Source organism: Dermacentor albipictus, chromosome 5 (genome assembly GCF_038994185.2).
Source record: "Dermacentor albipictus isolate Rhodes 1998 colony chromosome 5, USDA_Dalb.pri_finalv2, whole genome shotgun sequence".
Lineage (NCBI taxonomy): Eukaryota > Metazoa > Arthropoda > Arachnida > Ixodida > Ixodidae > Dermacentor > Dermacentor albipictus.
This window is the reverse complement of record NC_091825.1, coordinates 147,235,728-147,262,952: the sequence shown is the minus strand read 5'-3', so window position 1 is coordinate 147,262,952 and position 27,225 is coordinate 147,235,728. Positions and strand designations below refer to the sequence as shown.

The 27,225-nt window shown below is 44.9% G+C and overlaps 1 protein-coding gene across 2 annotated transcripts; it reads right to left on the bottom strand.

The window, feature by feature from the left end:
• Positions 1–296: 296 nt before the first annotated feature.
• On the bottom strand, positions 297–25,645 carry LOC135906246 (protein argonaute-2-like). 2 transcript variants are annotated; one of them, XM_065437544.2, is made up of 3 exons: positions 25,413–25,645; positions 23,674–23,819; positions 297–3,603 (listed from the first exon to the last, which is right to left on the bottom strand). In XM_065437544.2, exons 2-3 carry the CDS (start codon positions 23,810–23,812, stop codon positions 935–937), a joined length of 2,808 nt encoding a protein of 935 aa, XP_065293616.1. In that variant the 5' UTR covers positions 23,813–23,819; positions 25,413–25,645; the 3' UTR covers positions 297–934. The 2 variants fall into 2 exon arrangements, with proteins under 2 accessions (XP_065293616.1, XP_065293617.1); XM_065437545.1 differs by having other exon boundaries at positions 25,346–25,418.
• Positions 25,646–27,225: the final 1,580 nt, after the last annotated feature.

Genomic DNA, 27,225 nt, shown 5'->3' with positions numbered 1-27,225 from the left:
TCTTGTATAGCTTTTTTTGGATGATGAGGTCTTGGACAATGTTTTTTTTATATATATATTTTAAACATTCTTCTTGAACAGGCTGGTGTTGTGATCTTTCAGGGCCAGTTGCCAGGCTGCTTCTTTCAATTGCGCATGTTTCTAAACCAAATATTAATTCTATTGTATATTGCTGTCATTTAATATAAATAATGGGAAGCAACTTGACGGTGGAGTTTTAGCTGTTTTGTTACTAGCTTTGTGACGAGAATTGCTTCCCATACAACGAACTTGAATGAGACATATATACACTGTACTGCTCCCATAATAAAATTTTATTGCACTCTGTGCAGGTACATTGCATTCATATCCAGACACAAGAAGAAGCTTAGTGGATGCAGCAATAAAAATACGATAACGGAAAACTAGAACTCCAATTAAATTGAGGTGGAGTCAACAAAACATGACAGTAAATATTGATCACCATACCACTAAGCAAATCTATGCTGTCAAAACAAATTCAAACTAAATCAAAGCAGCCTATGCTATAGTTTCCGGTGCAATTAAACATTTTATCTGTGGTTAAAAATAGTTAAATTGTGCATGATGAACGCAAATAGCAACATCGCCACCTGGAAAAACAGGTGTTCAGATAAACAGAATCGCGATGATGGACTGTGTGAAGCAGCAGTAGCACAATGAAAACATTGCAGAATTTTTGAAGTGTGGAAACTTTACATTTTCGTACTTATGGAGCATTGAACACGAGAAGAGCTCCCCAGCAAAAGTAACCAGCTAGTACAGAACTGCCTTGGCATCTTCAAACCTTAGATGTCAATACAAATAAATGCACAGGAATATTGCAATAAATACTCGCTTATAGATCTCAATGGCAGCAGCTAATCCACAGCATTCCCTTATGAGAGAACTGGGCCACAGTATGAAATGCCTAGCCTCAGATAAAAAACATTTTCTTCTCCATAAGCTTTGCTATCTTAACAGCATCATCGAGAACGTAAGTTGGCAGCATGGAACCACTGGAGCTGCTCCCAGAATCGGAGGAGTCAGTGCGAGCGTCTACATAGCACTTGGCCCGCTTTGTAGCATGGTGGGCATAGTAGACTGGTGTGGGAATGGACACCGAGCGAGAGCAGCGGGCATACGTGTGACAGAGACCATAGGTGAGCTTCTGAAGCGTGTCTGCTTTGAAATCGTTGTCATCCCAGAGCACATAGTAGTGAGCAGGGCGGCTGGTGCCTTGGATACCAAAGTGTGAGCAAAGAAAAAAGTCGAAGTCAACAGGGTGCGTGACTATCGTGTCAACGACAGTGCCTGGAGGCACATTGCCATGCTTTCCACTGCCTTCACTCCTGTTCTTTGGCATGAAGCGAGTCTGATGTCTTTTCTGCACAGTGAGAAAGGTGATACCGGGCTCATAGCCGGACTCCAGCTCTGTGCATGCTGCTCGCAAGGCAGCAAGTTCAAACTGCTGGACATGGCTAAACTGCCCCTCGCTGACTCCATCTCGATAGAAGATGATCTTCTCGGGCTTGACTTTGCCGTTGATTAGGTAAAAGCTTAAAAGGAGGTCCTTTGCAATGTTTTTCATGTCTTCAATGATTTCAATGCGTGCTTTTGCTACTGTGTTCTGCTTTTGGATGCGAAAAGTGGCAATGTAGCGGAATGCATGAGGGTCCACACTTGCAACAACAGCTGCAATGGAAGGCTTGTTCATTTCTGTTGGTGCTGGGTGAGTAACATCAGCGCCCATTATAATGACCGGGCGGCGGAAAACAATGGTCTTTACTTCGTTTGGAATTGTGTTGTTGATACCACCCAACTTTGCATTGACCTTCTGCAGGATGTTGACAACTGTTGCACGGTTGCATCTTTTTGTGATACTTTGGTCTGTTACACACTGTGTCACAATGCCAAGGTCAGTTTCAGCAACATTTTTCAGTGGACTGTAGAAGGGTGAACTTCTGCCACTGCCAGCAAGGATAACAAAAACTATCTGAAGGTCTGGAAATTGTCTTTTCTGCTCAGAGAGCACCCATTTAGGATCGACATTGGGGTTGGAGTAAGTGATTTTTGCAGGTTGTTTCACAGTCATACCTAGCTGGCTGCCATACTGCCTCATCATGGACACAAAATCGTCAATTGCATGTTGAGGACAGAAGCGAGGGTTGCAAGTGGCCACTATAGTCCAGTCAGTCATACTGGCAGCTTCGATGAACTGCTTGTCCTGGAGCTCCCATGCGCCATTGGTAGGATGAGCCAGCTGTTGACCTTTGTAGACTACATCAGGTGCGGGCAGCACTCTGGCTGAAAGCGCCACCGGCTTCTCACTCATGCGGATGCCAAAGTGCTCCAAGTAAGGCTTGTTTGCAGCAATGCAGCCTTTGACATCCTCTTCAATGTTTCGAAACCTCTCAGATGGAGGCACAGCTGCCTTTCTAACAACCATGCTGGTTTGGTTCTCATCCAGCTTGCGTTTGCAATGTTGGCCGGGAATCACATGGCAAAGCTCCACGGGAATGTAGTTTTTCTTGGAACCAACTTCAATACATGGAAGGTTTGGATAACGCAGTGACTGGTACTTCTGAGCAAAGTACTGAGCAACGGTCATGGGAGGATCCCCAAAAGTGAGCCGACTTGCTGGAGCGGCAGTAAACTTTTCAATCACATACTTGCGGCGATAAGGCAAGTGGGTTGCATGCACTTTCAGTTTTTTCAGCTTTTTGTTCAGCTTGACTATCTGGACATCCTGCAGTTTGACAATTTTATTCATGTCCAAGTTACCTCTCCAGTCACCTAATATCTTGCCCATAAGATCCACTAGGGGCCCGGACTCAAAAAAAGCAGTAACCATTGTGTTGACATTCACAAAGGGTTTCCATTGTCCAGGTCGCACGCTAGTCTGAAAGCCATGCCAGAGCTCAAGGCCACCACCAAGAGAAGCATCGCTTCGAGGTTGCCTGAAGAGAGACCTCCCCACAACTGCAAGATGTGTAGATGGACCATACCGGAGGATAATTTCCAAAGCCTGCACTACAGATTTTGGAACTTCAGGTGTCTTTGACCGACCATTGTAAAGCTGTTGCATAAGACTCATATCTAGCTGTGCTGCAAACTGTATCTTAACCACAAACTCATCTGGTTTTAAGCTACCTTCTTCCTGCATAATGACAGTGAATGATTGCCTTTCAAAGCCCAGGGCACTTCTGGTATACATGTTCTTCTGGCCATCAAATGCAGGCAAGTTGCCTTTTAAATGCTTGGCATGTTGCTTCACCAGAAGCCCAAAAACACGACGCTTGCAATCCTTTGATATCACAGACTGCACACTCCCCCCTTGTTTGCGAATGCCTATGTCTACATCATAGTGGTACATGTTGCCTGTAGGCAGCACTACTTCAAAATGATTTGCAACTACATCAATGCGACGTCCAACCGTCCCATAATCAGGACGACGGGGGAATTTCGAGTTGACACCAGGCAGCACTACACGCAAGCCAGCTAGTTCCAGAGCAGATGTAGCAGTGCTTCCATCTGGTGGTCGGTTTCCAGTGGATCTCGGCATGTCAGGTGGAGTAGGCGGAGGTGTTTCAGGAGTTGGATACTCTGAAAAGATTGTTAGAAAATGTCAGAAGATATTAATCAGTCTGCACTGCCCATTCTAAGAACAACAACAACAAAAATTCTTATTAAAAAATAAAATAATAAGATAGCAAGGCACCAATGAAATCCAGCCATAATGAAATAGAAAATTGTTATCCACTTGTCTGCAGCACAAAACTAAAAATTATACCTTTCATGAACCTTCCTCCACCTCTGCAGAACTGATGTGCCAAAAACTTGCAAAATTTACTAATCACCTCTTGTACTCACTTACACGGTATCAAAAATTCAAATGTCACCTCAGTTAGTGAAAGTTTCAGATTTCTAATTCAGAAAGGGAATTTTTTTTTACATGATTTCTTTCAAGAGAGAGAGAGAGAGAGAGAGAGAGAGAGAGAGAGTTTTGTGCTATGCAATTGCTCACACACACTCGAAAGAGCTTTGGGGCAATCAGTGCACTATCGCGAACAATATGTCGGTAACACAAGAGTATGTTCCAGATACCCTCAAACTCCACTGTGGCAATACGTGCAGGTGCCATTGAAAACAGGAAAGGTAGGTACTGGTATTAACTTGTGGCCGATAATGATTATGACCCCTGTCCTCTAAAATCGTCCCTCAACCTCCGCCATTCTTGTCTACGCTCCCACTTGCCTCTTCATTGGCAGTGGCAAATGTCAGCCACTATAGCCACTATTACTGCCATCTACCAGTGAGATCATCCTCACATTCTATAAACTCAGCATTTTTAAGCCGTTAGCCTATATGCCCCTCAGTTCTCATGTTCTCTTTCCATATTGCTTGTGCTAGTACAGTGCTAACCAATTGTGCTTAATTGTGCTACTTAAGAACTCTCCAATGATGTGTGGAGGTGTTGGTATGCAAGGTACTGATACAGATATGGTCATACATAAAGCCCCTCCATCCACGCGTCACCGCCGCTTTCTTAAGTAGCGACAACCTTTGTTGTGCGCTGCCTTTTCCCCTCGCACCAAATCCGGTTCCGGCATTTCCGGTTCTGGCATTTCCGGTTTCAAGGTTTCCCGTTTCAAGGTTTCCGGTTTCGGCTTTTCTGCTTCCTGGAGTTGCGCTGCGGGAACTTTCACTTTGACTGCTGTTAGACGATGGTGAGACGCCCACGCATGCTTAGCAGAGCTGTGGCAGTCACCACGAGATGAATGCGAAGGGGACAAGCTGTTGTATTCTGCTGAAGTAGTAGTTTGCGGTCGCCGTTTTCCAAATGCACGAAAAATGGCAGTGGTCTCCAAGTGCATAGGCACTACATTCCACTTTACGTTGTCTCTTGTGGCACAACCTGTCGCAGGTTGATGTGAAGCAGCGAACACGATCAGATCGCCGATTACAATAGGCGGTGGTTCTTGGATGGAATCGCGTTCGCAGTTTAAACCGCAGCTGGTGCAAATAAAGCCTCTCCATCGACGCGACAGTAAACAACGCTTAAGAAAATGAATAAATAAATAAAGACAGCGTCACTCCTACTCGGAACAGGAAGCTGCAGCTACGCAAGTTCCGCTTGATGCCGGAAGCTAAGGGGGTGAGTGGGAGAGGAGCGTGGAGGAGAAGTATAGGTTGGCGGTACTTGACCTGGTCGGCGGAAACGTGTATGGAGGGGCTTTAGTCATACACAGTATAATACAAAGACAAAATGTTGCAGTCTATGTCCTTATGCACTTCCTCCAAATGTGCAACAATGGCTAGCTGTGTAATTCTGCAAAACCTAGGCTCTCTGCTGCTCGGTCATCCTGAGGGCCATGCTTGTGGTGCCAGTATTAGATTTATAATGTGGTTTCACTAAATCTACTGCATTAGTCACACATGTTTTGACCTAACTGGCATGATAAAAGGTTATGTACACTTGTACAATCGTTGTGAGATGCTGTACTAACTCATTTTAGGGCACTAAATTTCTGTAAACAATTTTTTACAAGCTACCAATTCTAGCAGAATAAAACGAACCAACATTCCTCTTAGACATAAGAGACTAATGCATGATGGGGACAAATTGAACATCTGTATGACTGGAAATTAAATGATTGAACATAGCTCAAAGTCACTGAAAGTTTCATGCTCCAACACACTGTCGGTGGCATTTTTTTATAAGTGTAAATCAAGCACCAGGACAGAAGAAGGTGTGCATTTAAAAAATTTATGGCATCAGTTTCATTTGTTTAACCTTTTCTTTAAGAAAAACTAAAGTTTAAGAGCTAGCTAGTATGCCTAACTTTTCGTCACGAGGGTTGCCCCACTGTTAAAGCAAGGTTCGATATTTTTCAGAATACTGTGGCACGCAATTTCTTGTACTCTTGAAAAAACACACTGTTCACACCAGCAGGCATAAGACGAACACAGTGAAAAATTTGGAAAAAATAAAGCTTCTTACGACACCAGAAAATACAGCAATCTAGCAGGTTTCGACTGTTGTGGTAGCGGTTGTATAGAAAATGATGGCCGATTCCTCTTTCACAGGAATCAGTAGAACACGAATCTTGACATCATACCTTGCTGGTGAAGCAGCGCACTGACACGGACACAGTGTCCGTGTGTGTGCGCTGCTTCACCAGCAAGGTATGATAATTAATCACCAACTATCCCAACTTTCCACATTACTGAATCTTGACAGTTTTCATAGAAATGCAATAAAGACACGGGCAATAAATGCAATAAAGGCAATTATATGTGCAATAACACATACGACAGGACTGGCACTACTTCTAAGTGGCGTTTATGTCAAACAATCATCTATTTATGCACAGTGCATCATGTACATCATGCATTCATCATCATACGTATACGATTGTATGGTCAATCAGTTCACGTGCCTAGATACCTAAAAAGAAACGTCACTTCTTTTTCTTCTCCTGCAAAGCCAAAGACAGACAGGCGATACACTTGTCACCTGCCTTCCTTATAAAATACGCTTCAACTTTTTCACATTGTTTTTGTGTATTCTTTACTCAAGAAATTTCTGTAGCCGAACATAGTGTACATGCATACTTCTTGCAGTGTTCAGCCGAAAGACTACCGTATCCTTTTCTAATGTCATTGTGCTGTCTGGCCCTGTCGTTGAAGCCAGTTGGCCAGTTGGGTGTCTACCAAGTTGACATTTCCAAATTCCCCGAGTTTTACAGGTTTTCCCTGAGTGCCTTTGCAAGATCCTTGAGTGATGCAGAACTTAGCTTTATGTCAAGATGGGCTGACAACATGTCACCTGATGCTATCACTCTCTAGTAAGCATGTTAAAAATGATAAAGAAAAACAACTTTAATCCAGTTTGAATACTAAGCAATGCTTATACCAAAAGAAAACAGAAGGGAGGGGTTAGTAAAATGCACAGCAAATAAAACATCTTAAAGAAAATCGTAAAACCCATCGCAAATCGAGTCGAACATTCTCAAATACAAATAAGAAGGAGATGCATACTGAAGCACATATTTTTCAATATGAGCGATACTTTGTCACAACTTCAAGTGAGACTCTCTTACAACAGCTGGTAAGTCAAGCTCAACTATTCCGACATACTCTAGGACCACGCACAACACCTCAGTGTTGCGTTTCACTGATTTTAAGAGTTTATTGTAGTTTGGATGAGGGACACCTGCACCTCGGCGTCAGCCAACACTGTTTTTTTTTGAGCTCAGGCTCCTCCAAAGAAGTGGTGGCATGCTTCCTTTCCCGTTCATTCCTCAATGCGTCGGTCCTGTTTGTTCTCGTTGTCCTTCCATCATGCGTTCGCCCCACGAACCATTTGAAACATCCTCTTGGTCAGCTGTACAGTCAACATCCGATTTTATGGACTTCCTAGAGACTGCGAAAACGTCCAAAAATTCGAGCAGCTCGAAAAAATGAATGCATGTCTTTTACTGCCCTTAAGGGCGCAAATCGCCACAGACATGCCCAAAAAAGCTCTGAAGGCCAGCCAGTACACTTATTAGGCATATCGGTGCTGGTACTGCGACAGAAGATGGCAGGTGCACGCGTGTATAATTTAGGAATTGTTACGTTTCGCCTACGACGCGAGGTATAGCCGGCGCGGATGCAATGGACGCCGGAGCTTCGTCCAAAGCGGCGGGCATTTTGGCCCGTTCGGAGCTGCCGCAACGCCTCCCCGTCAAGCGCGTCCAGGCATGTTTAAGTGCCACAAGTCTTCGAGTGTGCGTGTGTGTGTGCTCACGCTTGTCAAAGCACGGCAACCGGGGAGAGGAGCTCCTCAAGTGTGAAGCGAGGAGGTCTGACCGGCGCCGGCTCGGCGGATGCGTCGCTGCACTCATCTCAACATGTCTCTCAGCGTGTCCTTGCCCCGCTGTCACGTGGCCTCGTCCCGCGACGTTCCCTCTTGCCCTCAACTCCGAGAGTATAAAAGCAGCTGCCCCCAGACGCCAGGAGAGAGGCTCCGATTTCTTCTGTTGAGTAACGTGCTCTCCCGTCTCTCCACTTCAGTCGACCTGACCGGCCGCTCTTTTGCGATGCTAGAATAAACAAGTTGTTCTGTTAGCAGTCGACTCATGCTTTGCCGGGACCTTCGGATGCCAACCAACGCTACCCTTGGGGCTTGCGGCCCAGGTGCAACAAGGGGCGTCAGCGCCGAGATTTACAACAGGAATACAAACTTTGTTCCATGACAATTACCCCTTCCCATGCTTGTTATGCTTTACTGCAAATACTTTCGCACATGCTTCGCAGCGTAACAATGGTGTATTGAGGCGTAGCTGACTTTCCGAAACCGGCATTATGCGATGCGCCGTGTTTTCCAAGCTTTGAAGCTAATCGCGAGGACTACAAAGGTGGTGTCAGTGCCATTGCTGACAGCGGCAAAATGCTTTAATGAAAACCGTAATACCAAATGGCACAAAGCTTAATAGCGAATGTCGAAGCAGTTAGGCCTAGCATTGCCACGGTGGTGGCTACAGCTGCCAGCGGATTTACGTGTGAGAGCGCCGGTTAGAGGCAGAGAGGCAATCAAAATGGTGGCCGTGGCAGCTTTGATTTAATGTCATTTCAGACCTGTGGTCATGGCAAAATGTCAGGAAAATCCGACAGCGAAGGATTCTTGCATCCGAAATTTCAGACGTTCTTATACACTGACCCGGTGGGGTAGTTGGTGGTACCGCGAAGCTGTCCAAATTATCGGGTGTCGCATAAAGTCTGTCGTTGACTGCGCACTGCCAACTCCTCCAGCTGAGAACACAGTCTCAAAAGACCTATTCGTTAGGATCCCTCTCTGTTACGCGAGCCAGCATTACCGCGACTTTCGTTCCCTTTCAATAAAATTGCAGCTAATTTTCCAATAGAAGCACAGATTCCGTGAGTATTTCCAGACTACTCAAAGTCCCTGAGAATTCCCGGTTTTCCTGGTTGGTAGATATCCTCATCAGGTTTTCTGGCAGCACCACAACTCCTCCTTTATCTGCTTGGAGAACGGACAGTTTTTTTTTTGTCCTTCAGGCATGTCACCATCCTCTTGAGTGGAGGTCGGGATGCCGTCCCACCCGTCCCACAACTGGCATTCTTCAGGGGGCAGTCCACAGCCTCATTGATGATTCGTTCTCACTCGCTTTCTTCTGCTTTATCATGTACATTTCTTGCTAGGGCCAAAAGCTGCTGTCCGCTGAGGTTCACCTCGAAACTGTATTTCAGGCCTTTCTCATAACTTGCTTACGGTGCCAGGAACACTAGGGTCTCCAACATGGTGACGTGTTCGCTTCACAACATCTTGCCGGCTGTATATGTAACGCGAGGTAACTTCTACATTGCCATATGGACTCCGTAGTCTGTCCAGCTAACTTGCGGTAACTCAGATTTTTCGTGTCATTGTTCGGTTTTTTTACCGCCTTGAACTAACACTCTCAGCCAGTCATGTCTTTGTTTCGGTAAAAACCCAAACAAAGACACGATCACCATTTTAAGAGACGTGTTCCTGGCACTGTAAGCAAGATCCTCGAGAAAGGCCAGAGTCGCAGTTTGACACTGGGAGAACTTGCTCAATTGTTTCATCAACATTCAGTTCGACATACAACACCACGCGGTCGACGTCTGCAAAGTCTTCAAATGTAATGGTCGCAGAAATCGGCACATCGCAGCCTTGCATGTCATCAATGACGTTCGTATTTGAACTCATTGCCAGTCACCGGTTTGTGTTGCATGCTACTGCTCTCAACCCTACTTTCACCAAGCTGCCTACCTCACTGTATGCACCTCTACTTAACGAGTTTCCAGAGATTACTACACTGTGTCCAATGAATAAAACTCCTAAGCACACTGTAGCCTATTGTATTGTTACCGCAGGCCCGCCCGTTCACTGCCGACCCCGCTGACTTGGTCCTGATAAATTTGAGTTGCTTGCAATGAATTCGAGCATGTGTTGCAACTAAACATCATTCAGCCATCATCAAGCTCGTGGTCGTCAGCACTACACATGGTGCCTAAGAACAATGACTGGCGGCTCTGTGGTGATTTTAGCGCAATGAATGCAGTCGCTGTTCTCGACTGATACTTGCCTTTTAATAAATAAATGCCTTTTTAATCGGCACAATATATTCGAAAATTGATCTTGTGAAAGCTTTTCACCAGATCCCTGTTGGGCCTGCCGACCTTCCAAAAACTGCTATAACTACCCATGTTTGACCGTGAGTATTTACGCATGCCTTTCAGATGGCGCAATGCAGCTCAAACCTTTCAGCGTATTATAGATGAAGTCACCAGAGGCTTACCATTTCGTTTTGCCTACATAGAGGATGATCTCGTAGCCAACAGAGATGCTGAAACCTACAAAGCACATCTACGTCAGCTTTTCCCTCTACTTCGCGATTACAATCTCGTCATCAATGTTCACAAATGTCAGTTTCGGGTTCCGGAGATGGATTTTCTCAGACATTACATCACGAATCATGGCACCACTCCACTGCTTGACAAGGTTCAGGCCATCATCGACTACCTGCCACCAAAGTCCACATATAGCTTGTGAAGTTTCCAAAGACTCAAATTTTCATCACCCTTTCACTCCCGCATGCTCTAAGTTGGTGCAGCCTCTTGAAGTACTCCTTTACATTTCGAAGGCTGAGTCTACTGCACTTCCTTGAGACACGGTCATTGACCAAGCTTTGCTGCCGTTAAGACCAAACCTGCACAAGCCGTCCTCCTGCATTACCCTTCACAGTCTGCTCCCACTAGCCTTATGGTGGACGCTTCCTCAGAAGCTGTGGGAGCTGCACTTCATGATGCATGGGCCCCCATCTACTTTTCCCGCAAGTTATGCAACGCTGTGAACGCTGATACAGTACTTTCAGATGGGAGCTCCTCGCGGCCTACCTCGCAGTAAAGCATTTCAGGTACTTCCTTAAAGAGCAACAATTTACAATTCTTACCGACTTGTTTTGGCTTTATGTTCCTGCAGTGCCACCCATACTCCTAGAGAGCTCCAGCATTTTGCTTTTATTGCCGAATTCACGACAGACATACAGTACGTCAAAGGCAGCCTTAACAGGGCAGTGGATGCTCTCAGTTGTATTACCATCAACACCATGCCAAGTTCTATCCACCTTTCCTTGTTTTCACTAGTGGCGGCTCAAGCATGGGACGATAAACTTCCACGACTCCAATCTTCTACATTCCTCCACTTGGAGCAAGTAAACTTTCCAGACCACGACGTCACACTCTGGTGCAACATTTCACCTAACAGTACCTGCATTCATGTTCCTGTTCTTCTTCATCATGCAGTTTTTGATACACTGCACTCTATTTACCATCTAGGCGTACCTGCCACAGAACACCTTATCACTGAACTTTGTATTTGGCCATGCATACATGCCGATATACACGATTGGGTCTGCACTTGTACGGCACGTCAATGTATCAAGGTGCAACAACAAACCAAGCCTCCCTTCATTGGGCAAATTCCCTTTCTCCAATGCATGTTTTGACCCCATTCATTTGGACATTGTTGGTCCTTTGCCACCATGCCGTGGTTATACGTATTTGCTTACGTGAAATTGATCGGTGCACACGGTGGCCTGAAGCGGCTCCAATGCCTGACATAACAGCGAAGACAGTCGCTCATATTTTTCTGTCTACATGGATTAGCCATTTTGGTTTGGCATCAACGGTGACAGCTGATTGCCGACTCAAACTGTCAGCATCACTTTTCACATCTGTATCCCTTCTGGTATGTGCATGCATTCACACAACTGCTTACCATCCTGCATCCAGCGGCATTGTCGAGAGGCTACATCGACACTTGAAAGCTGCACTTGCCACTCAGCATCACGTGGAGGATTGGTTATCACACTTCCAATCGTGATGCTCGGCCTTCGGTCAACACTCCGACCAGAACTCGGTGCTCTGTAGCCCAGGTAAACGGCTGCACCTTCCGTTTACCTGGCGACTTTGTCAACCCCGTATCTATGCCCACCATTTCCGATTCATCTTTTATCCAGCATCTACGCATTTTCATGCACAACCTGCGTCCGTCACCAACCTCTGCTCACATGAAAAGGCACATTTTCCTACCCTTACACCAGCAAACATCCTCACATGCTTTGGTCCGTGCTGACATGCCTCGTCGTTCCCTTCAGCTATGCTACGACGTCCTTTCCCCCATCATCAAACATTCTGAACACCATTTCACAATCCTGCACAATGGGAATGAAACATGGTTGCTATCACAAGGATCAAACTGGCTCCCATTATGAACACCTCTTCAAGTGATCACAGCCACTTGTCCGCAGGGGGTGCCCACCTGTGGCAAACTTTTCTTCTTCTTCTGGCATGTCGCTGGTTTCAGACATGAGTGAATAGTGGGGTACAGTTTAAGAGATGAGAAAGAGGAGTTAGAAACAATGAAGTACATCAAGTGAAAGGACGTACACATAAAACCCCTGTGCTCTTAACTGTGCTTGGTCGTCCCACAAAACCATGTGCGGAAACTACGGCGTCACCTCAGCAAAATGCCTACACCGCCTATAACAGGCTACACCGCGTTGGAGCCTCTGCTGCGCTGAGACTACCGAAGCACTCGCTGTCGACGCACTTGGTCACGATGCAGTATGTCACTTCACCGCTCCTAGATGGTGGCACCATCCTTGTCAAGAGAGCATATTTTACACACTCGTGCTTACATCACATCCGTTACAGAAAATTGATGATCGACCCCAGCGTAAAACACTTTTGTGTTAAAAATGGGAACAGTGACCACAACTTTTCACAGCTCAATCGGAGCATGTAAACCAAGTTTCATAGCACCTTTGCACTAATATATATTTTCACCCTTACCACTTGTTTCCTAACCAAATTTTCTTCAATTATAGTTCATCAGTAGGCTTCATGGTTTCCAAATTGCCCGTGGCAAGACTATCCATTGCACTGGCTCAAGGGCTACGGCATTCTGCTTCTCAGCACACACTCAGAGGTTTAACACTTGGGGTTCAGTGGTCTCTGTAGGCATCTTAAGGCTTTACAAAAAATATATAACACGGAGAAAACCAGAAAAACAAATGCCAATACAAACCCTAGAAATCTGAGTGGCAGCTACACTAATTTCACAACATTGTCAATTTGGTGCAGCTATAAACATAATCAATACTATTTCGCAAATGTCCATGCATTGCATCAAGCTGAGGAGAGGACTGTGCGGTGTCCTTGGAACATACTACGGTAATGCCTCATTAACTTGAAGTAGAAAAACCAGAAAACATTTCGAGATGGACAGATTTCCGAGATAAGCAAAGTTGCAGAACTGCAGTGAAAAGTCGAGTTCCTTTAAAAAAAATACATCACAATCAATGCTTTTAAACAAGAGCTTCTAAAGTGGCTCTTCATAAAGGTTCCAAAGAAAAAATAAAAACAGACCAGAGATGTCAACCAGCTCTGTTTAGCAGCACTTCCATATTATACTGCGTTAGGCTGGTCTGCTTCGTGGTAGCACTTGGACCTAGAAAGCCATCCTTGAGCTGCTGCACTCACTTTATTTTGCAGCAAGCAAAGCACGTTGCTTGTTCCGGCACCTCTCAAGGTCCTTTGTCATCGCTGCCATCGTCTTCATTGTCTCCTCCATTTGTAGGCATCCCAACAGTTTTGGAGTAACCAAGTCCACCTGTCACCGGTACATCCTACTTGCATAGCGAATACTCGTGAAAGCTTACGTTGCTTTCTGTAGCACCATTCCCAGCAAGTTTCATTACTTTTTGGCAGAGTTCCTCTCAACCAGTGAATTTTGTCTCCACCTCTGAAAAACTGGTGGCACAAGAAAATCCCACGTGCACAAAGCAGCTGGCGATAGCTGCTGAACGAACTTGCTGCCAAGCGCTGCAGAAGAGATGGACTGCTCCCAGCAAGCCAACTTTATATCCTTTGCTGTTTTTGTATGATAATAAAGTTCACTGCAGCAAGCTCTTTCTGTCAAGCTTGCAGGCAACTTCAATCACACCTTGGCCCATCAGTTGCAGCACAGATGTCATGTTGGCCGGCAGAAACTCAACTGTAACTGCCTCCAAGTTATATATCTTGCTGTGGCCTGGGAAATTGTCCACAATGGATAGGACTTTCCTATTCATCTTTGCCATCTTGCTATCAACAGAGCGGATGTATTGTTTGCCGATTTGTTGACTCGATAGATGACGCCGTTTGGCAGTCTTACATTTTGAAAGCACCTAGGTTTCGGTGCTTTGCTGATGATGAGAAGAGGCGACTTCATCGCCTGAGGCACAGGCTCCGAAATAAACTGTCACTCTAGTCCATTCACTGCTTTGCACTTGAGCACGCTTGCCCTTCAGTGTGAAAGTGCGGCTCGGCAATATCTTATAAAATAGAGCTGCCTCATCAAGGTTGAAAATGTCTGTTGGCATAATTCTTTTGCAGCTTGGCGAGCCGACTGTTGCGCTAGTTGTCTGCAGCAACTACGTCGACACTGCCACTTTCACCGTGTACAGGCATTGACACCACATTCTTCTGCTTCTTAAAATTGTCAAACTAGCCATTGCTGCAGCTGAAACCTGTGTAGCCCATTTGCAAGGCCAGTGTGTCTGCCTTCATCATCAATGCCGTGGTGATTGAAAAGTTGGCTGTTCTCGCATTTTGCAGCCACACCATGAGCGCTGCTTCAACTTCTGGAAGCTTCACGAGCCTCGAACCAACTTTCGCTGGCTAGAGAAGCTTTGCTGAAATCCGTCAAGCGCCTTCTGCTTGTTTTTCACCACATTCAAGGCAAATCACCTGGACTCGCCTTGAATCTGGATAAGTGCCACTTTGCGTATGAAGAGCTCCTGTTCCTGGGCCATGTCATCCGAAAGTCTGACATCCATACCGACCTGCAGAAGACAGATCACGTCGCTATGTTCCTGTGGCCCTTCGACAAGAAGGCGATGAAATTTCTTGGCCTGTGTGCCTATTACAGCTGCTTCATCAAGACTTTTCACGCACTGCCGAGCCAATAACCTATCTCACGAAATCTGACATTGACTTCATGTGGGAAACCCAGCAAGTCGAAGCCCTTCAAGAGCTGAAACAATGCCTGCAGTCACCGCCGATACTTACAAACTCTGATGAAGACCCCGAGAAGGAAAGTCCATACCAACAAGCCTTGATGCCATGCTAGTTCAAACAAAGGACCAAGTTGAAAGTACCCAGCTTATGATAACTAGCTGGTCATTGTTGAAAGCAAAGCGAATTATTTTATAATAGGGAGGCACTACAAAGTCGTATGCGACCACCAAGCCTTGTGTTGGGGCTGCCAATATTAAAGGACCATTTAGGTCGCCTAGCACAGTGGAGTCAGACTCTAGGAATTCAACATCGCTGCGGTCTATCTGGATTGAAGTACTCTGATGCTCTGTGTGACCTGCAGCCCTCTTGACCTGCCCCAGCAAGACAAACAGGACGATGCCGCCTACATGGAAATAAATGTGGACATCGCTTCACAACAATGAGCAGATCCGCAGTTACAAAGCCCAGTGCAGTACTATGAAGGCAAGACTGATAGGCTCCCTAGGGCATTTAAATGCAGACTGTGTTCGTTTTCGCTGCAGAACAATAGACAAACACAGGAACATGCGGGGCACCAGTCACAGACGTCACCTACAGCAAAAAATTTACAGCGGCCAGGGGTGCAGTGTGTGTTCATCCGCTTCACTGCATTGTAGAAGCATGATATTGTGCGTCTGCCTGACTGCGTGCATTAATTGTATGCCGACCGTTAGCCACAAGTGCTTCATGTTGAAGGACATCTACACCATCTGATCTGGATCAAGCTCAAACAATTATTTTCACCATTCAAATGTTGCAAAAGCACAGCGTTACCTGCATTGTTACATCAACTGCATGGAGCTCCTGGAAAAAAGAAACTGCTTGTGCGAAAAAGATGCACATCTGCATTGAGCTTTTTTGTGCCTGCATTAACTCTGCGCATTTTATTTGTCTCTAAGGCAAAATATTTTCGATACAGTAATTTTCCACCGAAATAATCGCAGGGATGGAAGCGGCCAAGGAAACATTAGAGCAGCTCTTGGACCAGCAAATTTGGCAATTTGGAGCAGGTTTGCCGCAAGAATTGTCCGTTTTGGAGCAGTAAATGTGCGCTTTGGAGCAGCTTAGTAACAGTCAATATGAGCGAAATACAGGCATATAAAGAAAAGGTACTCCTTATTTGACTTTGTACAACACTTGGGTTACAGCAGGCCGGTTCTGCGGAAGCCCACAAAGTGAGCACAATGCATGACAGGGAAAAATTATCTCCCACCTAACTGCAGCATGAAGCTACAAGTTTATCAGGAACCACTACTAAACTACATTCCGAATGTGCCAAATAAATGTGGCCAAGAAAAAAAAAAAAACGAAGTTTTCTGTGAACAGTGCCCACTCTATGTTGATAAGCTTGTGTTAAAGCTTGTCAAATTTATTTTTGCATTGTGAACAAGCAACTAATATTCAATTTTAATGAACTAATATTTATTGCCTTACTGATTCAATAAGCATCAATGAAAGGTTATGGAATACATTGATAAATTATTGATAACAGCCTATATAGCGACTTAGGTCTTGTGTGGTCCTTTTTTCCGACAAAAAGAAAACAAGAAGAAGCCTGCAAATAATAATAATAAAAAAAGTAAACGTGACATATCCTCACACCAGTAATATAAGTGGTCTTGCACATAAGCATCGTCATTAGTGCATCGTGTATATTACGAACATGCATTGGGCCACGATCTTGTAATGGTTCGGAATACAAGTTCGCGCTACTTTGCATTTGATAGGGACGAAAAATTCGTGCCAAAAACTGCCGACACAGTGAGAAAAAAGCGTGGCAGCTCATTCCTAGTGCCCTTATTTCACGAGATTCGTGTAAAGACTGATGCAATCTTTGGGGTGCAGAAGCATCGTCATGGTCACAGCAGTTTCTGTTAATCCATATTGTGGGCTTGCTTTCTTGTTAATAGAAAGTCTTCACGAATCCTAGGTTTTAAATGCTGTTATCGGTCATTTCTCAACATCATCCACAACTTTTTCCTTTACATCTCATAGAGTAGGCAAGTTTATGAATTTAAATTATTATGGTCATTGCATGTTTGCCAGTATTTCCCATGGCGATTGTCCAGCAAAATCTCCACGATATTTTTGAAAACTATAAAGGGATAAAATGTTCACAGGCTTACCGGCCGGCATTGCCGACCAATATTTTGAATTACTTAGATTAATCAAGCTTATTCGTGGTTATGTCGCAGGCACCATAAAGCCATAAGAAGGCAATGGATATTTTGTTCACTGAACAAGGTTAATTAAAATTTTTCGGATTCAATCTGCACAAGTCGCATCGTGAACACCGTTGCCCCTAATGCAATTTTGGAAGGTTGCGGTTTCACAGAATGTTTAATTACGACCACAATTTGGCTGCTAAGGTTGACTAAATACTATACTTTACATCCTTGGCTTTATTTCTGTGGCACCGTGAGCTTAATTTTCTGTGGTGTGGCCAGGCAGAAAATAGTGTACCATGAGAAGAAATTTGAGTGATGATTGCGGTTGCCAATGGATATTTGTGACCAAGAAGTTCCACGAAAGCAAGCAGGCCATTTGTCGGTAAGCCGTACCAGAGTCCTTCCATGTTTTTTCTGGTCACGAAACTGCCGCCTCAGTTTCATATAGCGCCAGCGCCCGCCGCTACCGCTGTGGTTGTGTGTGGGGCAGCCTCGGTATTCTAGCTTTCTCAACTTCCTTAACGATCGCTTTACTCTCACGTAACTATTTTTAACATTGAATATAATTAAATTACTGCCTGAGCGTGTCTTCTGCGATGATATGAGCGCATGGGACAAAAAAAAAAAAAAAAAAAAAAAAAAACGCTCATAACATGGAGCTTGCGGCGGTCTCAGACCGAAAAAGATAAAGATCTGGAATTTTAAGAGCCAGAACCGCGATACGATTATGAGGCACGCCGTAGTGGGGGACTCGGGATTAGTTTTGATCACCAGGGATTCTTTAAAGTGCACCTAAATTTAAATAAACGGGTGTTTTGCATGTCGCCCCCGTCGAAATGCGTCCGCTGTACACGGCCGGGCGGTCTCGGTCCGGATTGCTTCGTCATCACCGTTCGCCTCAACGCTTCGGTGGGCTCCGCTTTTTAATATTGGCCTTAAATTAAACACCGCGCATTCGCAACAAAACGCCAGTGGTCCCACTTATCACCAGATGAGTAAGCGCCAATTCTCCGTTGCGCATAGCGCCAGATTGTTCGCCGAGCACAGCTGTTCAGTTTCTGTTAAACTGTGGCAGAGAAGGACTCTGTGGGCAGAATCTTATAGCGAGATCAAAAGAATGAAATTGCTATTGCAAAGGGCTGCTACCGCAGAATACTTAATGACAAAGAAAATGGAACTGAGTTGCTCCATGCGCTTAAGATTTCTTGCGAAGCGATGCCATTTCTGAATAAGATTTAGGTAGAATTAATGCAAGACGAACTTCGCTACTAAATGTCTTCGGTGCGGCTTTTAACAACGGATTAAGGCGAACCTGAAGTGTTAGGACCTGCACAGTTGAAACTAGCAGTAATTAGGCAATTGCCTTAGCAAGCAGTCGTTTAGAAGCGTCAGTAAGCCCAGCACTTATTCACGCTGCTCAACGAATACAAGTAGCCACATCACAAATACAGCAATTTTTTTTTTTAAATGGCTTGTTAGAGATACCACCTTTCTACTTCTTCAGTTATAACTTAAACATGCAAACAAAACTTGCTCAGCAAATCACAATACAAATGTAGCTAACAGTGTGCTAATAACCTTTTTACTCATAGCAGCTTATAGACTTAAAAGTACATGCAATTGAAGAATTGTAGCCCACCAATAGCCAAGACTAAAGGACAATGGAAAATAAAGCAATGCATATTATTCTGTTTTAACACTTGCATTTAAAGGAATTCTAATGCTATACCTTTCATAGATGGTCGGGATAAGGGCGCGATTGCTGTGAACTACTCTATCCTGGTATAACACAAATTGAGGTTGCAACAAAGCATAAAGCAAAGTGTTTTGTCATCAATGCCCTGATCAGATCTCACAACACCCTTATTCTCCATCATCAGCATCGCAATTTTTTATAAGTGGTCACCTTTACACGATAATCGTGATACCTACTGCGTCCCTTTAACTGGTACCGCTTCAACTGGTTGGTTTCCTACCACCCCCTGCTGGACATGAAGCTCGCCCCTTTGCTGTGACGATGTCCGAGGCGTCAAAGTGTTTCGCGCACACACGTGTATACTTCGATTCGAAATTAAAACCGCCACTTCCCTGCCCCGGTATGGCCCGCTTCCATTTCTCGCGCTGATCGTTGTTATTTGGTAAACAGAACAACGACACGTTTTCAGTCGTGCCCTTGTTGCCGGAACAGCACCCAGGCATGCAACACGTGTTCGGCATCGTTGTCCCACCCCACCACTTCAACCAAACAGCCCAACACTCGAAAAATAGCACAGCACACGCGCAGAACGCACCCGATCAGTCAGCTCGCCTCGCACTGCGCACGCATTTCGGTACGCGAACGATGCCCTCTGTGGCACAGTGGCGCCACGTCGCGGCACCTTTGGGCAGTATATGAACCTCTCCCATAGAGTGACGGCGGAGTTTCGTGACCAGAAAAACATGGAAGGACTCTGGCTGTACTATCATCCCGGTGACCGGACGTGGTGCACATGTGAAATAAATTTAGAATGTCACATGCACAGTGTTCACCCATTAACCAATGCAGATGTACCAATAGGGCGCAATATCAAGTGCTAAAATGTATAACGAAAGTGAGGAGCTACATGCTGAGCAGACTGCACAACCTTGTTCATTCAGCGCGGCTTTTCTTCCCGACTGCCCCATGAAATGAGCGCCAGTTCAAATCATATTTAGCTGGTCAGCATATACACAAATGCATAACACTTTTACAAAACATTCATAATGCAATGCACAACACGAAAAGGTTTTTATTTTATTGTGGCCTAGTTACAGTTATGCCACAAAACACAGCCACACTTCAAAAACACAGACGCTGTAGCAGATTTCTCAGGCTTGGATTGCAGGGCTAAGCACTAGCCAATGCATGTCTATGGAGGTGTGGTTGCCATTGAACACACAGATCCTGATAAATTTGGCAATTTGATTTTAAATTAGCGTTTTTGCGCAGGCTGGCACAGCACTTTCATTCCTGTAATCATTAGTTTCCGGCCAGTTCTTGTTTTGTTATCTTTGCGATAATAAAAAAAGTTTAATTGTGGCTTAAGTAAAGGCAAGCGTGAACATTTATGTTAACTTGATGCTTAAAAATAAACTACAAGTCAGCAGGTGGTCATGTTCACTCTCGGGAGTCTGTAGAGATAGGGTATTTATTGATCTTATGTGTGTCACATTGAATTTACATTTCACACTTGGTGTGCCCGAAGGCTGAGATTTAATTCTCGTCTCTGTATACTGCACCTGTTTTTACAATACGTGTGTGTCAATGCAAAATGAACAGATAATTCACCCAACTTTTCCGTTATCCTGCATGTGATACACATGCATAAAGGTGTGCTATTCAAGTGCACATGTGTGGAAAGTGTTCAGTTGTGTTAAATAGCAGGGTTTAAGTTTCACGTTGAGAAGCTGAAAAGTGGACTGAAAGATGCCTTAGTGCAGGCATCCATATTTATTTTCACTACCTGGTGTCTTGACTGCGCATTCCAAACACCGTAGACGAGAATCTTTTTGCATTAAATCTCTTGGAACGTTGCCACCGTGGCCGGGACTCGAACTCATGGCCTCGGGCTAAGCAGCGCAATGCTATGCCACTCAGTGGATGGCAATGCTATGGGTGGCAATGCTATGCCACCTAGTAGTAAATGTCTGACTTAGACGGAGGGAAAGTGTTTTCTGTGTGTTATTCCGCACTGCCTATGTTATTTCGCACTGTCTAAGTCAAGGATGTATTACCAGCTCGCCCAACAAACCACCTTTCTAAGTAAATGTGACATGAAAGCAACAAGTTCGAATACGAGTCTTGATACAACTCTCTTTCTGTTAACCTTTCTTCTTTACTGCATGTATAAGTGCCCAAACATTATATCTCTGCTTTCTGTTGCCAACATGGACAGAGTGAAAAGCTACTGCAACGTTATTTGAGACTATACTATACATTATTTGAGACTATAGTTATTTGAACTGCAAGATCCTCCGACCAATCGGCACACCGGACTGAGGTCATGCCGGATGGTATTACATAATCACAGCAGCACCACGCACAACCTAAGAGTGCCAGATGGCGAGTCGAAAGCTATTCTATGCACGCTGATGAACTTCGGGACTTATTTTTCTGTACTGCTTGCACTTTTGTTTTTCCACTTTTGTGTTCTGTTTGCAGCACTGAGACAATGCTCATTTTTAAGTGCGGGGCGCTGACACGTGTTTACCTTTTTCTGGTGACCGCTTTTCACTGGCTAACAAATGTCGAACTTCACTGCTCAGCACAGGACTGCCAAATCTGAACATTGGGGATTCTTGTAGACGATCTTTCTGTTGACTGTGTTGTCGCTGAACATTTTGTAACCTGATTGCATGTGTAATATGAATAGTACTGGACATTCCATGAATCAGATATATAATAGCCGATGCATCTGACCTGCAGATCATATTTCAAAGAGTCTGCTCACCGCTATCATTGTTCAGAGTGTTATTTGTTCCTAAGAGTGACCATTTCTGAGAAACTGCATCTATAAAGACCAAACGGAGCATGCGTGACAGCCCTGCAAGTCATTTGAAGGCAAACTAACTACGCATGACAATCTTTATCCACAAACCGGAGCTCTTTTCTCATGAAGATAATAGATGCCACACTCACATAGTTATCTGGACCAAGTTTGCACATGTGAAAAGCTTCCATAATTTCCCTTGCCTTTCTAGTCTTAGCTTTCCCAATTACTGAAATGTTGCTGAAAAGGGGGGCACAACTACATTGTTTACAATGTATCAGTAGATTGCCACCCGTGCCTATGGAAAGTAACTTGGTCTAGACAAATGTGCGAGCGCGCCACCTGTGTTCTTGAGAAAAGAGCTCCTGTTTTTAGATAAAGGTTGTCTTGTGTAGTTAGATTGGCTTCAAGTGACTTGCACTACTGTTACACATGCTGTTTGGTCTTTGTGGATGCTGTTTCCCAGAAATAAAGTCACCTGTTAGTCCAGCAACCTTCTTGTTCCTTTCTGTGTTATGCCTCCATATGTTTCCTGGTTTCCTTTCCGCTTGCTGGCATACCTTTACCAAGTTGCTCGTTTTGCTGGGCACAGGTTCGTGCAATAAACAATTCCGTGACTTGTGCTGTGCTGCTGTGGTTGTTTGCCATCACTACAATGTGACAATAGCAACCACCTTTTGCACTTGAAAACACTGCTGGAATGGCTGTTTTCTGCAGGTATTGAACTACGCAACCATGAGACAAGTCTATGCTAATGCTGCCTTGGCAGCAGCTAGCTTCCTCAAAGATGAAGGTAATCTTGCTTTTTTTTTTGCTCTTTAGAAACCGGAGCCATGCAAGAGTGCCAAGTGTAATATTGAGCGATACGGACCTTAAAATACAATCTTTTTGCAATAATTCTGCAAGAACAAAGCAGCAGTGAGCACAAAATCTTTTTTTGTGTGCATTTAAGGGAAAAATGCACGAGCACTGAGAGTGTTCAACCTAAAGCAACAGCCGAGGAAAAGTGGCAGTGCACCACTGCAGTCCTGGGACAATCAAGGGTGCAAGCAGCACAGTCTGCTCGGTCACAGTTGGCAAAACTGCGACAAGTGGCGGCGTCTGGCCTTAAATGTTTACAAGCCACACCAAGTTGATGTCAATGTCATAAGGTGCTGCACACTGAGGTTAACTACCCTCACATGCTTCAAATTGAATTCAAATATGTTTCAAGCTACACACTATACTATTGTGTAAATAAATTGTTGTGTACTATTGTGTAAATAAAGTAAATTGTTTAGGGGAGTTGCCTGAAAGTATTGCTTGTCAGTAATGTGTGATGTCGCGACCCTTAAAAGGTGAACTTGGGCCGCTTGGTACAAGTTGAAGGCAAAAAGAGCAACTGCAAGGGACAAGGTGAAGAGCTGACTACTATCAACTGGTTTTTATTGTGCACGCAAGAATGCATGAAGGTGCGTGAAATTTCAAAAGGGTAGAGGCACAGTAAACAAATTGAACTGCAAGTAAAGGAACAAGACATTAAAAACAAAACGAAAAAAAAGTCACTAAAATGGTCCATTGTCAACTTGAAAGAAATAAATTTCTTGGAGAAGAGCAATACTGACAATGCGCTAATGCATGTGTCGGCTTTCCTGTCAATGCAGAAAGCCTCAGATCTAAGGTGCACACAGGTGCCAGTAACGCTTTAGTATTTGGCGTATTTGGCTTTAGTAATTGGCATGCTCTGCAATGTAGTCGTTGACACACCAGCCAGTTTGGCCAATGAAGCAACGACTACACCCGAGAAGGGGATTTCACATACAACATTATGGTATCAGTCAACAAATTACAAATTCCTGAAGCATGAATCTTTGAATGGTCCTTACTTGCACGGGGTGGTGTGCGTGACAGATCTGTCTCTTGTGGCTGCGGCCTGTTGCTTTGCAAATGGCCTCTGCCCCGGTTCCCATCACCTCTGCTTCTTCCGCGGCCTCTTCCTCGGCCTCGAAATCCTTCTGCTTGCATTGCTCACCTTGACAAAGGGAATTACAATCGTAAGTGAACAAGCCTGAAAAGCGACAGCCACATTTTGGCATAAATAGGGAGTTTTATAAATAGTGCACCCAAGCGTCTGAGTACCCAGAGACCCACGCCTTGTTTGCATTCACTTTATACATATTTGCGTTCTTTTTGTACGCCTGGCAGCCAAAGTTTGAGTTGCCAAACTTTGGCTGCGCAAAACGTAAAACTTCCGAATGGCCATTACATTAATGCCGTTGTCATAAGGCTCAATTCGGATAGATATTGAGTTCATCCAGATCGAAATTCTCGACCGCAATTCGCTCCGTCCCGCAGCTCGCGAAAAGGGGCCAATAGCGATCGAGAAATTCGATTCCAAGTGCGATCGAAAGTGCGCCGTGTGACAGTAGTACCACACCATGAAATGGGCGGGAAAACTTTTTGTTGGGCTAGTTGGTACATTACTGAAGTACTATAGCGCCAAACAGACGACACAGGAAGCGACACGACACAGGAAGCGCTCGTCCGTGTCTCTTCTTCCTGTGTTGTCTGTTTGGCGCTATAGTACTTCAGAAATGGACGGGAACTGCGTAATTAGAAACTGCTCTTCCAAATGCGCTTCAGCAGCGTTAACAATTTGCTTATGACTCAAATTAATGCACACAATAAAGCAAACGCTTCGCGACAATGGATGCGTCATATACATTACGGGCGTCAATAATGAAAAAAGTGCGTGACAACACGGAAGGTAGAGCACAATTCTCAAGACGTCCACCTACGTTTTCATTGTAGTCTATATGCAAATGCAACGACATCGTGCGACTACGTAACAGTAAAACTTGACGCGGCAAGTCACAGCAAATGCTGATGCAACCTCTCACCGCGAGCCGAGTGTTTTCGAACACGAACATTTCAACTTTTCACACTGTGCTGCCGTTAACCAACAAAGATGTCACTTCCCGAATACGGGTTTCACCCGGAGCACTTTCGGTCGTGATTCGCTCCTTTGTGCAAGCTGCGGAAGGAGCAAATCGCAGTGGTGAAGGATTGAACTCCATCGTGATCGAAAGTGGCTGTGTGACATCGGTATAAAATGGGAACGAGGTGTCAACACTGTACCTAAAGGCACACCGGTAAAAATGAAGCAATACCGCAGTGATTGCGATAGTTAACTATCAATGGTGCTTGCACTAGTTAGTGTTAACGCCATTTGGGCGTCCCAACTGTGGTCTCAACAGGGTTGACCCCGGTTGAGCAATAGTATAGTTTCGGAGTGCTAAGACGGCTGGAATGCTACTGTGCGGACGCGGCGGTTTGCAGGCCGAAATATGGAATTTCTGATTGTGACAATTTAAATGTGGAGAAGGCGTTCAGATTTAGTGCAGTGGAGAAAATCAAGCGCTGCGTTATGGTATAAAACGTCCGTAAAAAGCGAAAAAAAAAAAGCAACAGAAGAGGCGCAGCGAATTCTAGCAATGCCTACAACACAATGCTGGGCTGAATTAACGGACAAATCCAAAGTTTCACGGACGGACTTGCCAAATAAAAACGCTCGTTGTCAACACAGCAAAACACATAAGGAAGCAGTCAACACTGCTGTACTCACCCTCGGTGAACTGACAGGCTGACAGGCAGCTCATATAATGAAGTAGGCAGCTGACCACCTCTGCTACATGGCCAGCTGACTGGATGGATATGTAAGTGTATTGCTTGAAACGGGGTGGTTGGGTTGAAGTGCACCAGAGAGAGAGAGAGAGAGAAAAGCCGACGAGGTAACGAAGGTGGCTTTTTATTTTCACACACCAGTTTCATTACTGATGGCAAAAGTTTTTTTACAGCAGAACGCGCTCTGCTTTTGCGACGTATTCAGCTCATAGACAGCATATTGCGTTCCCCTGGTGGCAAAAGTGTCCCCAGAACGGCTCTCTGGGCAACAAAAGTTGATCTCGGAGGCCATGCTTTTACTGACTGCATTTACCAAAAGCGATTGGTGGTGTCCAGTGTAGTGTACATTGCAAAAATAGAGTTTCTCACTATAACACGTTAATGTACTGAGAAATTATGATTTCAAATCCACGCCCCAAAGTAACTGTATATGGCTCCCTGAAGGAGCCATATACCAAACGGTGCCATATACAGACTCCATCATGTCTCAGAATGACGCCCCCTGAATTTAAGAATTCAAATCTTAAAGGCCATGCTTTGGCTGGTAGAAAGCTGCAGTAAGGATTGAGCCGGAAATCTGCCGAAAATATGCCATTCCCCCTCAAGTTTTTTTGTACTTACTGCTTTGTGCTTGCTCAAATTGTGCTGTCCTTAAAGTGAACTTACAATGCTCCTCTAGTGGCGCAAGCGGAAGGGTGTGCCAATGCATTACCTTATGGCCTCTGAAATTTTCGCACATATCTCGGAGGATATAATTGGTATATAAAATACGGTAGCCGCCGTCAAGCGGCGCTGCTGCGCCTTTTTCTAGTTGCTCTGGGGTATGTGCAAAGGTGTAGTGATTCCAGGACTTAGATTTGGAAATGCTGTTGTTTGCTTGAAATCAGGGCTACAATCAGGACTCGATGGCAACCAAAGACCAAAGTTCGGTGGGACGCCTCGCATTGGGCGCTCACAGGAAGACTACAGATGGGTATGGACGACTTGCGCGAGCTATTCCCTCAGGTGGAGATCGTGGTGTGCACGGTGCCGGAGGTGCCTGTATGTGACAGTCACGTACAAAGAGCCGTAACGGCTGCTAATGAGGCAATATGGAAAATGAGCCGAGAGAGAGGCTTCGAGGTGGTCGATGTAAACAGCGAAGTGAGAAGGTGTGGTGGTTTTAAACTAGACGGGGTCCACTTTAATCACAGGCTGGCACAAGAAGTGGGCTGGCGAATTGTTGGTCGCGCTGTTGCTTTTTTAGGGGGCCCGCGGGCACTCAGGAGGCCAGAGTAGATAGTAATGAAGAAGGCCCCCAAGGGGAACCTCAGAAAAGCATCGCCGTCGATAGAAAGGAAAGGAGGAAAGCAAGAAGGAGAGCTCGCCATGCAATAGGCTACATAAACATGCAGGGTGGCAGAAAAAACGAAAAGTGGGCAGAGATTGAGGAGCAGTTCAATAGAAAAGAAATAGGGGTGTATGCGGTTACAGAAACGCACCTTAGAGACTCAGAAGAGCCGCCAGTTATTGAGAATTATGTTAGGGAAGAGTGCAACAGAACTAAGTCGGAAAGAAAGGGAGGGGGAGTCGGAATGCTCATCCATCAGGGAGCCAAATGGTAAAGAGTAAATTCAAAATGTAAGAGCATCCTTGGTTATCAAGTACAATGAGTGGGAAAAAAACTTGGCAGGGCGTTACGTATTTGTGGACCGGAAATAATTGCATAGAGAAGAACAAAGAGTTAGTGGAATGCATAAGCGCTGATATTAGGA

Bases quoted from the DNA above. Each gene is read 5' to 3' on its own strand.
- LOC135906246 (XM_065437544.2), bottom strand. From the start codon at position 23,812: ATGCAAGCAGAAGGATTTCGAGGCCGAGGAAGAGGCCGCGGAAGAAGC. The intron at 3,604-23,673 runs GTAAGGACCATT...CAATCTTTTCAG, and splicing joins ACGCACACCACCCCGTGCAA to AGTATCCAACTCCTGAAACA.